Below are 17,339 nucleotides of genomic sequence, written 5' to 3'. Positions count from 1 at the left end.
GAGGTTATCAAATACAGAAATAGGAAGAAAGATGGGGGAGAGCAGCAGGAAAAAACAGAGGTTGCTGCCGTTCACACATGATTGACTCCAACCTTTTGAGAGCACAGAGAACCTGGTTTCCTCTCTGTACTTTTTCAATCAATACTTATTCGTCCTTGAAATAATCGAATTAGAAAAGTAAAGAGAAAAGAACTTTCTCCAAAGTTAAAATGCATCAACTTTTTTTTTAACAGCAATTCAATTGTTTTTCTTTTTCTTTTAGTGTTTTATTAACACACACCACAATAATTTCCCAATTCTGGAATGGAATATCTTTTTATTTAATTGGCACTTACAACTGAAGTGTAAGGTAGTAGTATACCTACTTTTGTCATTTATTACAGAAGTCATTTTTCAAGAGTTTTTAATTAGTTTTATTTTATTAGTCCCCCTCAAAGCTTTTAGCTGGTTGAGATACTGTATGACATGAGTTCCACCTGAGGACTCTCTTGATGTTCATGTTTAGCGTCAATGATCCTCAGTGCAATGTAAAATGTTACCTTATTGATCTCTCTAACCACCTTCTTGGTAACTTCTTTGCGTATTCTCTTGTTTGTGTCTGTAGTTTTCGTTTATTTATTTAAACTAAATATTAACAGTGGGATTATGCACACTAGAATTCCTTTGTGCTTTGTGTGTTCCAGGTAACAGCATCTGAAGTACTGCCAACAAGCATGTTCATACCTGTACCTAGTCCAGACAGAGAGTCCCAGAGCACCCTTCATGCTACAGCCAACTCAAACTCTGAAGATACAAAGAAGCAAGCTGGTTAGTATCTATATAAAGTATACAAAGTAGGTCACTTTTTACACATAAAGATTCCTGCTAAATGTTTTCTAAAACCATAAATCAATTACAGTAGTAACCTTTGTGTTCTGTAATGAGCATATTATCGCATTAGGAAATCATGGTTGAGTGTACAAAAGATTTGTGATTGAACTAAATGTTATCACTTTATAACTGTGTATGCACAGACTGGTGCAATATTAAGTCAGTTGTTATTAGATAGACTGGAAGTAAGAAATCATTATTCAGGTATTCAGTGTTTTACAAAATAATTGTGTTGATAATGGTTTCATAAATTTTTTTGACAGACAGGGTAATGATAGACAATGCACTTACAAGACAATATAATTAATAGTTGGCATTCATGGGCCTTTAGGCTCGCATTGCCAGATGTATCAGCCCTGTGGAGTAAGGTCTGGCTACACCACAGATACATTCTAGGATTGTTTGCATTTCTTTAAAGCAATCACAATCGTCTTGGGCAGCGCTAAGCTCCGGACGCAATGACTGTGGCTCTGCAAAATAGTCTCGGGAAGGAACTTGTCTTAGTGGAACATTTGCACCCTGCAAAAAAAAAAATGCCACATAAATTATTAAATGAAGTTAATTGTTGAAAGACACAATACAGTAATGTGAGTTATTTAAATTAGCTGGATACATGGTTAAATCTAGTTTGCTCTGACCTGTATCCTGCCAGTCAGTCCCAAAACATCCCAGTAAGATAGTAAATGCCGTGAACATATTGTTTGTTAGTCTTAACAATCATTCACTGAAAGAAACAAGCAGGCCTGGCTCATTGCACAATCCAAATTTTGTTTAAAAGTGGCCATTTTCAGCGTGTAGCTTGCTAGCACAAAGTTTGTTGTTGTTTCCCATATTAAAGGGATTTAAAGAACTTCAACGCACAGAGAGCGGAAGGTGAGGGACTTCTGGCGTGTGAGGCTTTATTCTGTAAATGTACTTCCGTTGATGCAGATTAACGGGCCTTGTAATTAGTCATTGCCCTTAATTTTTTTTCTACCTTCCCAAGAGTGCTAACACAATGAGTGTTTTAATGTCCTAATGTAGGGACCTAATAAATTGCTCTCTTTTGGTTTATTTATTCACAGATGCATCAGATGCTGATCAAGAGAAGGGTGTGTCACTCCCTACAGATATAGGTGAAGCTCGCAAGTCACCTCTGGAAGATCAACAGTCGGAGAGGGATGATGCCACAGGATTCCTGTGCTGGAAGAAAGGCTGTAATCAAGTGTTCAAGTCCTCCAACTCTCTCCAGATGCACTTCAATGAAGTTCACAACAAAAGGCCCCAGTTGCCTGTTTCAGATCGCCATGTGTACAAGTACCGCTGTAACCAATGCAGCCTGGCCTTCAAGACTGTGGAGAAACTACAGCTCCATTCACAGTACCATGTGATCAGGGCAGCCACCATGTGCTGCCTCTGCCAGCGAAGCTTCAGAACACTACAGGCCTTGAAGAAACATTTAGAAACCAGCCACCTGGAGCTGAGTGAAGCTGATATCCAGCAGCTTTATGGGGGCTTATTGATGAATGGTGACATTATGGTAATGGGTGACCCATCCCTTGGAGAGGAGCATGGAAGTCTGGGAGAAGATGACAAAGAGGGAGATGAAAGTGACCTAGAGGAAAAACAAAGCCCAACAGGCAGTGACTCTGGTTCACTGCAGGAGGATTCTGGATCTGAACCTAAACGTGCTTTGCCATTCAGAAAGGGCCCCAACTTTACCATGGAGAAGTTCTTGGATCCATCTCGACCTTTCAAGTGCACTGTATGCAAAGAGTCTTTTACACAGAAGAACATTCTTTTGGTTCACTATAACTCAGTCTCCCACCTGCACAAGGTGAAGAGGGCTCTTCAGGAGTCCACTACTGGCCAGCCTGAGCCCACCAGCAGCCCTGACAACAAGCCATTCAAGTGCAGCACCTGTAATGTGGCATATAGCCAGAGTTCTACTCTGGAGATTCACATGCGCTCTGTTCTACACCAGACAAAAGCTAGGGCAGCCAAACTTGAAGCAGCAGGAGGGATCCCTAGCTCTGCAAGTGCAACTGGTTCCAGCATCAGCACGTCCACATCTAGTCCAAGCTCAGCCATCAACTCAACTACTAGCTCTACAAATCACAGTTCTTCTGGCTCTAAAACAGCTCAGAGTATTCTTGGAGGAAACCAAATGGGCCAGACTCACAGCATTGAAAGCCTGGGGAATTCTTCGGTGAGCTGCTATTCCTCACCATCTGAGAACCATGAAGTAAAAAAGTCTAAAATTTCTGATATGCTGTCTGCTAGACAACAACATCATCAACATCAACAACAACAACAACAACAACAACAACAACAACAACAGCAACAACAACAGCAACAACAGCAACAACAGCTTCAGCAACAACAACAATTGGCTCAGGCTCAAGCCCAAGCTCAAGCCCAGCTTCAGCAAGAGCTCCAGCAGCAGACTGCTATTTTACAATCACAGCTATTTAACCCAGCCCTTCTGCAGCACTTCCCAATGACAACTGATGCACTTCTCCCCCTCCAACAACAGCAGTTGCTATTCCCTTTCTACATCCCTGGAGCAGAATTTCAGCTGAACCCTGAGATCAACATCAGTAACTCAGCACTTGGCCTAGCAGGATCCTCCACCTCTTCACTGTTGGAAGATCTAAAAAATTCAGCCCAGCAGAGTTGCTTGCAGCAGCAATTGATGCACCACCACCTTCAGCAGCAACATCAACAACAACAACAACAACAGCAGCAGCAGCAGCAACAACAACAGCAGCATCAACAACAGCAGCAACAGGCTCACTCACAGGCTCAGGGCCAGATGGCATTGCTGCAGCAGAGTGCAGCTCTTCTTCAGCAGGCTGAAAAAAAGCAGAGACCTCCCTCCTCTCAGAATGAGAAAGACAGAGAACTACAAAGAGAGAAGGGCACAAGTGAAAAAAATGATGAATATGTCAACAAAGATTCTACAGACAGTAAGCCAAGAGAAAAGAAGGACATTCAGCATATTTCAATAAACATAAACCATGATACTGGCTTGCCTCCACCAAGGATTGCTTCAGATGCTCGAGGAAATGCAACCAAAGCCCTGCTGGAAAATTTTGGGTTTGAGTTAGTAATTCAGTACAATGAAAATAAACAGAAAGCTCAGAAAAAGACAGCTGGACCTACAGGATCAAGTGGTCCAGGTGGAATAACAAGAGTGGTGGACCCCATTGAGGGATTAGAGAAACTGGAATGTGAAGCCTGTGGCAAGCTGTTTTCAAACATACTGATTCTAAAGAGTCACCAGGAGCATATCCACCAGGCTTTCTTTCCATTTCGATCCCTCGAGAGATTTGCCAAGGAATACAGAGATCAATATGATAAACTCTATCCACTGAGACCCCCTACACCAGAGGCTGCTCCTGCTCCTCCACAGCCTCCTCCTCCACCTCCACCTCCTCCTCCTCCACCACCCCAAAGAGCTCCCACACCAAATATTCCTGTCTCTGCTGCCTCACTCACACCTCCAACTGTACATACCCCACAGCCGCAAGTTCAAATGGCACAAATTCCCATGCCAATGGATTTGCCCCTCTTCTCGCCGCTCATGATGCAGTCCATGTCTCTCCAGTCCCTGCCTCCTCAGCTACAATCTGTTGAGCCAAGCTTGGCCTCAGACCTGGCACAGCTCTATCAACAACAGCTTACACCAGCTATGCTACAGCAGCAGCAGAACAAGAGGCCACGAACGCGCATCACAGATGACCAGCTTAGGGTCCTGCGACAGTACTTTGATATCAACAATTCGCCAAATGAGGAACAGATTAAGGAGATGGCAGACAAGTCAGGGCTACCACAAAAAGTCATAAAGCACTGGTTCAGAAACACCCTTTTTAAAGAGCGACAGCGTAACAAAGACTCACCATACAATTTCAATAATCCACCAACAACAACTTTAGAAGACACAAAAATGGACTCTAAACCTCCTTCCCCTGAACCTCTGAAACAAGAATTGTATGGAAGTAAGAGATCATCCAGGACTAGATTTACTGACTACCAGCTAAGAGTGCTACAAGACTTCTTTGATGCCAATGCTTATCCTAAAGATGATGAATTTGAACAGCTCTCCAACCTTCTGAGCCTCCCCACTCGTGTTATTGTTGTGTGGTTCCAAAATGCTCGCCAGAAGGCAAGGAAAAATTATGAAAACCAGGGTGAAGGGGCAAAAGAGGGTGAAAGACGAGAATTGTCAAATGACCGCTATATACGCACCTCAAATCTGAACTACCAATGCAAGAAATGCAGTCTGGTTTTCCAGCGTATATTTGATCTAATAAAACACCAAAAGAAGCTGTGTTACAAAGATGAAGATGAAGATGGACAGTATGACAGCCAAAATGAGGATTCAGTGGACTATCCCAATGACTGTTATACTCCCTCTGGGTCATCCTGTCACACCCCAATGCCCTCCTCTTCAAGTCTCTGCCCACTTCCACCCTCCACTTCAGCATTCTCACACCTCCCATCCACTGAGAAAGAGGAGGCATCACCAGCATCCACCTCAAACCTCTATGATGAGAAGCCCAAGCAGTTACCAGAAATTTCTGCTGATCCACGAGAAAACCAAACCTCTATTAAGCAGGAAGTTGTGCATCAACCACAGTCTGAGGCACAACACCATAGACCCCAGAGAGAAGAGAAGATTCAAACTATTTCCAAGCCCATCAAACATTCATCTCCTTCCTTCTCTCAGCAACAGCAGCAGTGTGGTCCCTCATCCTCTCAGACAAGCCAGGCCTCATCGCAAAGCCCTCACATGAGCCTCAATGCACACCTGACCACACAACAACTGGCACAACAGATGATCCCGTATCAGTGTGAGCAATGCAAGATTGGCTTCCCCTCCTTTGAGCACTGGCAAGAACACCAGCAATTACACTTCCTTTCTGTGCAAAATCAATTCATCCACCCTCAATTCCTAGACCGTCCAATTGATATGTCATTCATGCTATTTGATCCCAGCAATCCTCTCCTGGCAAGTCAGCTACTCTCTGGGGCGATGCCACAGATTCCCAGCAGCTCTGCCACCTCTCCGTCCACCCCTACCTCCACCATGAACTCCCTGAAGAGGAAGTTAGAGGAGAAAGCTGGCACTAGCCCAGGAGAGAACGACAGCACAAATAGTGGAGAAGAGCCACAGAGAGACAAGCGGCTCAGAACCACCATCACACCGGAGCAGCTAGAGGTCCTTTATCAGAAGTATTTATTAGATTCAAATCCTACACGTAAAATGCTTGACCACATTGCTCATGAGGTGGGATTAAAAAAGAGAGTAGTGCAAGTCTGGTTCCAAAATACCAGAGCTAGAGAGAGAAAAGGTCAGTTTAGAGCAGTAGGGCCAGCTCAAGCTCATCGTAGGTGCCCTTTCTGTCGAGCTCTTTTTAAAGCGAAAACTGCCCTTGAGGCACACATTCGCTCTCGTCACTGGCATGAAGCCAAACGTGCTGGATATAATTTAGCCCTCGCTGGTATGTTACCTGACCAGGAGGGTATGCAAATAAAAATAGATGCTCTAGAGACCGCAAGTTACTCCCAACTGGCCCCAACAAACAGTGATGGACAGAGCTCCTCCATGTCACCAGTAAACAAAAGCATGGATTTGTCTCCCAGGGCTCTACTGAGCCCCTCATCCATTAAAGTTGAGGGAATGGAAGATTTTGAGAGCGCAACCATGTCCTCTGTGAACCTCAGCTTTGATCACAGCAAACTGGATAATGATGACTGCTCTTCTGTGAACACAGCCATCACTGACACAACCACAGGTGATGAGGCCAATGCTGATAATGACAGTGCTGATGCAAAACACAGCCAAAATAGTGGTGATTACCTGTCTAAGTCTGGGGGCACAGCCCCAAACCTTGAAACTGATGACCAGATGTCCTCAGGGCTGGTAAGCCCTGCAACAAGCTATTATGCTAAGGACTATGAGAATGAACATATCATTGATCACAGTGAGACGTCCAGCCTGGCTGACCCGTGCTCACCAAGTCCCGGAGCCTCAGGTACCAGGAGCATCGACAGCGGAGATCGACCTGGCCAAAAGCGCTTCCGAACCCAGATGACAAACCTCCAGCTGAAAGTGTTGAAATCCTGTTTTAACGACTACAGGACTCCCACTATGCTGGAATGTGAGGTACTTGGCAATGACATTGGACTTCCAAAGAGAGTGGTTCAGGTGTGGTTTCAAAATGCCCGTGCCAAGGAGAAAAAGGCAAAGCTCAACATGGCCAAGCACTTCGGAATAAATCAGACATCCTACGAGGGGCCGAAGACTGAATGCACTTTGTGTGGTGTCAAGTACAGTGCTCGCCTCTCTGTTCGTGATCATATTTTCTCCCAGCAACACATCTCTAAGGTGAAGGATACCATTGGCAGCCAGATCGATAAGGAAAAAGAATACTTTGACCCCGCCACTGTCCGCCAACTTATGGCCCAGCAAGAGATGGACCGCATTAAGAAGGCCAATGAAGTTTTAGGACTGGCACAGCAGCAGGCCATGCAGCAGCAGGGTTTGTTTGATAACCCTGCAATGCAGGCTCTGAATCTCCAGTCAGCTTATCCAAATCTGCAAGGCATCCCATCTGTCCTGTTGCCAGGGGTTGGCAGTCCCTCTCTTTCCAGCTTTAACTCATCTAATTCAGGTACGTCATCATTTTGATTCATTCAATGATTTACAGCTAAAATTTGAGGTGCAGAGTTGCAGTTGTTTTTTAATTAACATGTAACTAACTAACCAACTACAGTAATTAATCACACATTGTACTTAAATGTAAAACCTAGTAAATAGCAGGCCTTTTGCCATTGTTGACATCTCTGAGTACAGAGTCTCCTTAAAGTTCTTAACAGTTAGACCCACAAATGCCACAACAGAGTATACAAATGGCTCACTCTATGTAAAAATTACATGAGCTTATTATCATTCTATTTTCATTTACCTCTTCTGTGTGTATATTATATAATGGCACAATGTATCTTATTATTATCTACTTATAATGTTTTTTTTTCTTTTTAAATAACTGTGCAATCATCAAAGAAATATACCTATTAATCTTTTGTTTGTATTTAAAAAATTCCAGCTTTAACTCCTCCAAAACCTTCAAACCTCCTGAACATGCCTGGTGCCAGTGTTCCCTCACCTAGCCTCCCCACATCTGGATTACCCAACAAGCCTCCCTCCTCATCGTATCTTGCCGCATCCAGCCCAGCCCAGACCAACACGTCTGCTTCCCATTCAAGCCCCACCTCCACATCCATCTCCACTTCCTCAACCACCCAGTCCAGCTCCCGGCCTGAACACCCCAAAGAACGTGATGCTGAGAGGGTAAGAGAGAAGGAGAAGTCCAAGGAAAAGACAGAGAAGCCCTCCACCCCATCGTCAACTGGAAGCACCCCTGCCCCTTCAACTTCTGCTGCCAGCGCCAAGAAGGAGAAACCAGACACAGCTGTACCTGCCACCTCCATGCCCACACCTGGCATGGAGTATGTGGTAGACCCTGCCCAGCTTCAGGCGCTGCAGGCTGCTTTGGCATCAGACCCTACAGCTCTCCTCACAAACCAGTTCCTGCCCTACTTCATGCCTGGCTTTTCCCCGTATTACTCCCCACAGATCCCCGGGGCTCTCCAAGGGGGCTACCTGCAACCTATGTATGGTATGGAAAGTCTCTTCCCTTACAACCCAGCATTGTCACAAGCACTAATGGGCCTGTCTCCAGGGTCCCTGCTGCAGCATTACCAGCAATATCAGCAGAGCTTGCAGGAGGCACTACAGCAGCAGCAGCGGCAGCTTCAGCAGATCCAGCAACCCAAGGCGAGCCAAACTCCTGTTCCCCCTCAACCCTTGGGGGATCGCAAAGAATCTGCCAAAGAGCCAGTGAAAACAGAGGAGCGAAAGGGCAAACCCCATAGTGAACCCCCCACTTCCTCCACCTCCTCTCATAATAAAGTACCCTCTGAGCAGAAAGAGATGGATGGCAAAGCTGTGGACCCCCATCTAGACCAGTACATCGTCCCCAAGGTGCAGTGTAAACTGGCATGCCGCAAGTGTCAAGCAGTTTTCACCAAGGAAGAAGCGGCTATTACCCACATTAAATCAAACTGTTTTTTCGGTCAGTCTGTGGCTAACCTGCAAGAGATGTTGCTGCGTGTCCCTGGTGGCGTAGGTGCAGGGGCTGGAAGTCTCTATGACTGCCTGGCTTGTGACACTACGTTGGATGGGGAGAAAGCACTCAGTCAACACCTGGAATCGGCATTGCACAAACACAGAACAATCAAGCGATCAGCCAGAAATGCCAAAGAGCACGCTACTAGTTTATTACCTCACTCTTCAGCCTGCTTCCCCAATCCTAACACCGCATCTACCTCGCAGTCTGCCACTCATCCCATCAGCAGCCCCCCTCCCCCGCCAACAACATCAGCCACCATGCCATCCTCTGCTGTCTCCTCTTCCCTGTGCTCCTCCTCCACTACCCCACTCAACACCACAGCTGCCGGCAAACCATGGCCCCAGGCCCCTTTCTCCAGAGCTTTAGCTGGGAAGCCCAATGCCAGTCCCTCCTCTTCTTCCTCCTCTTTTCCTCCAATGTCCTCACCTTCAACGGTTACCTCAAGTTCATTGAGCACCTCAGGAGTTCAGACCTCGATACCAACAGACGTCTTTACCGACGAGTCTGACTCTGACAGCAGTCAGAAGTCAGCAGAAAGGCTTGGCAGGACGGCGGAGGAGCCGCAGCAGCCTGGCTTTGTCAAAGACAGTAGTAGTTGTAGTAGTAAACTTGCTAGTGTAGGAACAGACTCCATCAGATTGTAAAAGAGCTTTCAGTGATGGACAATATTTAAAAAAAGACAAAAAAAAAAAGACAAAAAAAAATCACAAATGGAAAAAAAAACATAAAAAGCAGCAATGTTAAAAATACATTAAAAGTATACAAACCAATTTCAGAAAAAGATGTGTAAAGACTAACTGCAATTCCAAAGCTTGTAACCAAAAATTTAAATGTTAGTGGATTGTTTTCCCATATCAACATGCTGGTTTTCGTTTTGTTTTTTTATTTTTGTTTTACTCAACTGAAATACATGCATACTAATATATGAGAATAGAAAAGATCGCTGCAGTAATGTTTTGGGTAATGTTAGAGGAATGCTGTACTGTATGATAATGGACTGCCTCAAAGTTGACAAATGGCCCACGAACCTGTTTGAAGAAATACGAGTCAACAAGCTGTCCCTTTGTTTTGTAATAATTTCTACTTAATAGCACAGTCACAAAAAGCCAGTATGTACTGTATGGGAGAATAGTCTATCAGTTGTCTTGCTATTTAAGCATTCAGATACCAATGGCTTGCAAAAGTAAAAGAATAATGTAATGTCTATTTTATTCTCAGGTCAACAGGTCACAGAAGTTTTTTTCTGTTACAGAAATCCATGTTTTACACCTTTTGTTTCCAACAGGAGATATGCATTTTTTTTCTTTCAGAACTTGATTTAATAACGGAAAGTTTTTAGTTGAATGAAATTTTAATAAGGCATTGTTTCTGGGCATTCAAAAAGGGTAAATGATTTACTGATTTTAACATTGGAAATCCTATTAAAAGGGGGGGGGGGGGTCGCAATCCCATCATACCCAGACAAGGAGAGCATTGCAGACATAATGGGCGATAAAAAGAGTTTTGATTGAAAAAAACAACCTTCTGTATTTATGATAGATATGAACATTTTTGGTGTTAAGTAGATTGTTGCATTGGAAATGAATTTAAACAGTATGGTAGGTTGAAAAAAAAAACTTTGTATCACATGTGTACATTTAGCTTTTGTATTGTTCAACTTTAAGACGCTTCATTTGATGTTGTCTTGGTCATTCCGATAGACTAGATTATGGACAGGTAATTTATCTCAACTTTGTTTCTGTCTTATTCTCAAATTTTTGGGAAAAGTTCACCCAAATGCCCCTCCTGACAAGGCAGGATCCTCTTTTAGAATTATTTAAATTTTATGGTTTGGTTGGTATTGCGCTAACCAAAACAAAAATGATCCTGGGTGAAATATTGAAAGTTTTATTTTATTTAATTTTTGTGTTACCTTTGTGCACTTATCACTGTCTGACTCCTATTTCTCACTCTACTTGTTCCTCTCTTCGCACTTATTTTTCTCTGATCTCCTGTGTTTGTAGATATGTACACTGCAAAGCAGGTCTTTTGTTCTTCATGTAGTGTGGCTACAGTATTTATTTTCATTTTGACATTTTTGTTGTCATAAATGAAAATGAAAAAAAGAATACTAATAATAATTCTCACGCTTTAAGACAAAAAGAAAATCCAAAGACTAAACACTTTTCACCATTGGTGCATAAATATGAGAAAAGAGGCTTCTTTATACTTGAGAATTTGTTGCTGTTTTTAGAGGAAAGAAAACAAAGTTTTAAAAGATAAAGGAGTACGCATCAGAGTTGCCGTTTTTGCTTCTTTGCAAGCAAACAGGTGGCTTTTTTACGTAAATACCAAAAACCAAAAAGGGCCCTTGTCCTTGCATTGTGGAGTAGCACCGTTACAGAGCCATTGCAGTTTGTAAGATAGAGGTTATTCATCTTTGTTTGACTTTTTTGTCACATTCAAATGTCCATTTTTTTTTTTTAAGAAATGTATAAGGTCTGGTCTTCAAGGACATACGTTTTGCTGCTAATGTAGAATTTTGAAAGAAGAAAAAAAAAGTACCTAGATGCATGCTCATTTTGCTTTTGGCTAAGCTTTAACTAAAACAAACAATAAACCAATTTCTTGCCTCTGCAACACCTTTTTGTTCTTGTTGCAAAAACGGAACTTTGAAGACTGTGAATATATGTTCCAAAGGACATTTTGCCGATTTTCTTTTTGAACAGACCAATGTTTAAAGCCAATGATCTATAACGTTTGTAAAGAACAGTGCATTCCAAATATCACAATGGATTTTACTTAAGCAAGGACTGATCCTATTTCATTTAATTGCTTTTAATTCTCACAATCTATTTTTTTTTCTCATTTTTAAAGTGACTGTAAACTGTTGTGTAATTCTTTTGCATCATTGTTTGCTGAACAACGTGACCTCCATATGTCATTTTGTGCTGGCATGGAACATTGCTGAAAATCCCTCCATCCAGTTAAGGTTGTATCTTACTTGTTAAGCAAGTAATAGTGGTTACCAAAAAATGTATATAATACATCTGGTACTGATGCGTCTCATAGGTTTAGTAACATTTATGCCAGTCAACATACAACTAGCCTCAGAGGGAAATGATGGCTGTTTTGCTGAGGTGTGGTTGCCCCATTCCTGAGAAATCCACCAGTGACTTGTCCCATGTGTCTGCAGGGTGCCACTTCCACGCATAGATGACAGGTTTTTAAAGGGACATCTTCATTCCAAAGCATTATTTCTGGAAAAAGTAGGAGGTTTTTTGAAGATGTCCCTTGATTCCAAATAGCAAGGATGCTTTCATGTCCAAAGAAGTCACCAACTTAATTGTATTGCAATGAAAATGGATGTGCATAGGTACCCCCACCCTCTCACTGACGATCCAATGAACTAAAATTTTATTTTTAAAACCAAAACATTTTTGAAATTTGAAAAACTACTTTTTGGCCACTATTGTATAGTCAATATATTCGCCCTAATGAATACAAGGCACAATCTCAGAAGTGTGTTTAAAGTGCTTCGTCTTGCAGAGCAACGTGATTTGGTTATAATACTACAGCATGCTGTTGAAAAGTCAGGATATTTGGTCTGCAAGCTTGCTACTTCTCTAAAGTCCAGTTCCCTGAAATACTGTTCATGTACTTTCTTATTTTGGAAAATTCTTAAGTTGTACAGTTTTCTCATATGTTGGTTTTATTTTATTTTCAGACAATGTCAGACATGTATTATTTTCTTTTAAGTCTTTGTATTTTAGTTTGTGTATATGACTGTTTATCATAAATTAACACTAGCTTTAATTTGAATTGCTGAAATTATGAAACAAAAATATGACCTGGCCACTTTATGGTGTGATAATGTTCTTTATATTCATTGTCTCGAGAATACTGTTTGCTTTCTTATTTCCAAAGTGTAATCTTTTGGGCTCTTTTGTGGAAGACAGCGTTGAGGTCTCTACATCAGATTCAGCCAGCATGGACTGTGTGAGTTTGTATGCGTGTACGTGCGCGCGTGCGCGTGTGTGTGTGTGTGTGTGTGTGCGTGCATGCATGCGTGTGCGTGTGTGTGTGTGTTTCATAAGAGTCAGCATCAATTTAATTGTTTCTTGTTTGCCTTTTATTTTTTTAATGTTACACATCAAAACAAACTGAACCACAAAGCTGGATTATGAATAACTGAAATTTAGAAAATCCAATTTTAAATTAATGATCAGAAACGATACCGAAGCACTGAGCAGTTTTTACTTTGATTGAATTCATGAATGTGGCCAAAGCTTTATGCAGTTGATACACAAAGAAAAAAAGTTACAAGTTGTGCTCCAGACAAGTGTATATTTTATTGTGGCACAAAACGCTATTGTGGATAATTGGATCCACTGACGTACATTGGGATACTTGATTTTGATGGACATTTACAAAGAGAGAGATGAAGACAAGGTTTTGCTGTAGAGGTCATCTTTTGCCCACTGTGAAAACGAGCGTGTACCTGTATACAGATATAGATATATTTAAAACAAGACATCAACTTTTGTTTGTTTTTTTTTGAGATGAAGAAGGAATGAAAAGAGAAAAAAATAAGGACTCTGGGAAGCTTTGGAGATCTCGTTAAGAGGATATGAGAGGCTGTGGGCACACCAAAACTGGACATGGGAGCCAAAGGCAGGCTCAAAACAGCTTTAAAACCACCTCCTTATTTGATTACTGACAACTCTGTAATGGGAATGGACTCTGGAACAATGGACATGTGTGACACAGAGAGGAAAGTCCTTAGATGAAACTGAACTTAAGTGGCTCCAGCTGCCTCTTTCTCCTTTCTGTCTGTCTCTTTCTTTCTCCAGCTCTGCCTCTGCTTCTGCTCTTTGATGGACATTTTCCAAATTTCAGGACAGGATGGACAGACATGCTTGCTTCATTTCTCCCAGTTCATGTTGCTACCCGTTTCATTTCCTTGTGCTTGTCTCTGGTTGACAAGTTAAGCTCTCTAGTCAAATGGCGGCTCACCCCTCTCTCTGTTGATTACATAATCTAAAAAGAGAAATTAATAGCAGAGAGAGGGGACGGGTTCTCAAAGCTGTCATTCTTAAAGAGGCAGTTACACTAAAAAAGCGTATTAACCAAAATTAACAACCAAACTAACAACCAAACAACCATTTGCTCCAACTTCAAAGATGAACTGTTACTTGGAGCTCTCTGTTCCTTTTGTGACTTCTGGTGCCACAATGTTTTTTTATGCTTTTAGTTTTTCTTTTTGTTTCCTTGAATTACTCCTCCTTCGAGCCTCATAAGCATGGCTCTGTGGCTCCAGGCAGCCCATCCGAGGGTAGAAAAAAACAGCCTTGCAATGTACAAAAAAGAGCAAGTTAAACCAAAAATGTTGTTCTTGATGTCTTTTCTATACTGTAGTCTTGTTAGCTTTTTTGTTACTGTAATTATATGATGAAGATTTCCAAACTGTACCAAATTACATGGAAACTAACATACATACAACCACATGGAACTTCAGACTTTTAAAGAAACTTTTGTCACAAAACCTTGTTGTCCTAGTTAAGTTGATTGTAGATGGTAATTGAATATACTCCTTTGAAAATATTTCATCAAGTATGTTTCTTGCTCATTGTGATACATTAAAAAAGTATGAGCATAAATTGCACTGGTGTGGACCCATCTTTGACTGTTTTGGGATTTGATCACTGTCTACGGACTACTACTTGGCAGAACTCCGAGAATTGAAGAAATAGAATTACAAATTTTCTCCTGTTTACTGAAAAAAATGGATGTGATCCTTATAAGGTTCAAAAAGCTTTTTATTTTGACCATAAATATTATGGATATTAAAAAATATTGTAAAAGAACTATCAATCTTAATATGATTAGTTCATTTTTTATACTTGATCACAACAGTAAACACGTTAAATTTTCCATTGTTTACATAACAATGGAAGCATACATATTTCTATAATTGTTTGTTTTAAGTATTTTTGCTTTAAGAATGAAAACAAATTCTAACCCAGTGTTTACATCAGGATCACTGATTGTGCATTTATGAGTAAAACATTTAACAATTTAACTAGATATAATTTACAGGTTAGATTACATTGTAATTCTATATTTTCTGTAACACAATAAGCATTGTTGAGTAACATGCTCTTTTGGAGCCAGAGTCTGTGCAGCAGTAGTCTATATCCACGATGTTCGACTTCCAGGATTGCTCCGTTGCCGACGGAAATTCCGCCGTATGTCCTTTTTGGCCGGATGTCCGTTAACTTCCGTTTTCTTTGTGTTGGAATTTTAAACTCTGGTGGATTTATGATGACTATGGTTAACTGCAGGGTAAATCCAGACAGCTAGCTAGACTATCTGTCCAATCTGAGTTTTCTGTTGCATGACTAAAACAACTTTTGAACGTACACGTTCCACCAAAACAAGTTCCTTCCGTAGGCTATTTTGCAGCGGGGCTCCGTGCAGCGCTTAGCGCAGCCAAGGCCGATTGTGATTGGTTTAAAGACATGCCAATAAACCAGAACATGTTTTTCTCCCATCCCGGAATGCAGTGTGGATTAGCCAGACCCTCCTTCACATCGCTGTGGAGGAAGGTCTAGCAATGTTAGACTATTGCAGTAGCAATCAGGCTGCAGTATCAAAAGTCACACCCATACACCCGCCCGACCAATCGCGAGTCAATCACAGCTGTCATGACGGTTCACCCCGTTTTTATAGCAACACATTTAAAATTGCAGCATAAAATAGCAAATAGCTTGCAAGACGAGGCCCAACAGAGGGTCTGAAATTCATTAGCAACACTTATACCTCCCACTGATACTGTTTGTTATAGTCAACTTGTACCAAGAGCCAGTAAGATATTGCTGATTGTGCCTTTAAATCTTTAGTGTTAAAATAAAAATGGCTTAATTTTAATTGGTATGTAGAGGGAACTTGTCAGATGCCTCCTGCCATCTGCTCATGTGTTATCTTTAGACGACTGATAGGGATTGTAAGTTGCATAATGAATACATATTTCGGCAACAACTTCTTAATTAGAGGTGGCTGTGTGCAACTAATGTAATCAGAGGCACTGATAATGAAGCTTGGAAAAATGGAACCTAAAATGAGATTTATTTACGTATAAGGAGTATAAATTAATAAAACAATTGCTTCTTAAATAATTTCTGTTAAAAGTGCATTAAAACTGTGATCTTAAAATAATCACTTTTGGGTGTTTTACCTCATCCAAGTGTGGGCAAGACTATAATGTATACTCGCTAAAATAGTGGGAGTTGTAATGCATTGGAATTAACATTTTGGCAAACTGAATACATTGTTGTCATCAAGGAGTTTTTGCATGCATTTGTTATATGAACAAATATGAGAACACAGTTAAACTGATATTATGGTCTATTTTAATTTAAGGCAGGCATTATTTACAAGATTACGGCATTATTTCTTGCTTGACACCTACTTTTGGCACTCGTTGTCTTGTACAACATATATGTCATATTAGAGAGAAAAGCTATAAAATATATAGCAATTAAATTTCATCAGACAGTAAATTCTCAAAGAAATGTGTCATAACTAAAGCACAAACCCCAAACATATATATATATATATATATATATATATATATATATATATATATATATATATATATATATATATATTGTTTTGGGTTTGTGCTTTAACTTTTTTATTAAGTTTTATTTAGATATACTGACATGAACATCTATTTTTGTTATGTTTCCTAAAAGGAGTAAGCCACGGTGATCTCTGAACTGCTCTGCTGCTCATAGAATATAGCTAAATTACTTTATATATTTTATAAATGTAACACATTCTCAGAAACTTTGTTAACTATCATGGCACTCTGTATGGAAAATAATAACAGCTCAAATCTGAGGAGCATCAAACCTCTAAAGAAAGTTTAAGGAAGAGGCCATCCTGTGTCAAGCAACAGGCAAGATTTCTTGGCCATGTTGAGCCAATTAACACGCAAGGGCACATCCCGAATGAATTAAAAACACTCTAATCCGATCAGTGTGAAAAGCAAGGCCATTTCCTTCACAGGCCTGGACCAGATGGCACTCACACTCAGATGCTGCATTGAAACAGGCCAGGCCCAGTCACACAGTGTGAAATTGGGTTAGTGCCTGAGTCTAACACAGGCCCTGGGCAATGTGAGCTCCCAAACCCATTCTCCCCTGGCCTTAAGGTACAGGGCCCACCATGCCAATCTTTGGCCCCATATTTAATTATCATTCTCATTGCACCTCACTAACTCAGTCATTTCAGTCAGAGGTGGAG

General features: G+C 41.2%; 1 protein-coding gene across 6 annotated transcripts in view; it reads left to right on the top strand.

Moving 5' to 3' along the window:
• zfhx3 (zinc finger homeobox 3) overlaps window positions 1–14,689 on the top strand; it is a 210,335-nt gene extending 195,646 nt beyond the window's left edge. For all 6 annotated transcript variants that reach the window (XM_039794348.1, XM_039794350.1, XM_039794352.1 and 3 more), the window contains 3 exons: window positions 684–807; window positions 1,935–7,529; window positions 7,965–14,689. In XM_039794348.1, coding sequence (XP_039650282.1) covers window positions 684–807; window positions 1,935–7,529; window positions 7,965–9,694 — 7,449 coding nt within the window. In that variant the 3' untranslated portion in view covers window positions 9,695–14,689. The remainder of the gene's footprint in view (window positions 1–683; window positions 808–1,934; window positions 7,530–7,964) is intronic.
• Window positions 14,690–17,339: the final 2,650 nt, after the last annotated feature.

Source organism: Perca fluviatilis, chromosome 3 (genome assembly GCF_010015445.1).
Source record: "Perca fluviatilis chromosome 3, GENO_Pfluv_1.0, whole genome shotgun sequence".
Taxonomy (NCBI): Eukaryota; Metazoa; Chordata; class Actinopteri; order Perciformes; family Percidae; genus Perca; species Perca fluviatilis.
This window is presented reverse-complemented; position numbering and strand designations above follow the sequence as displayed.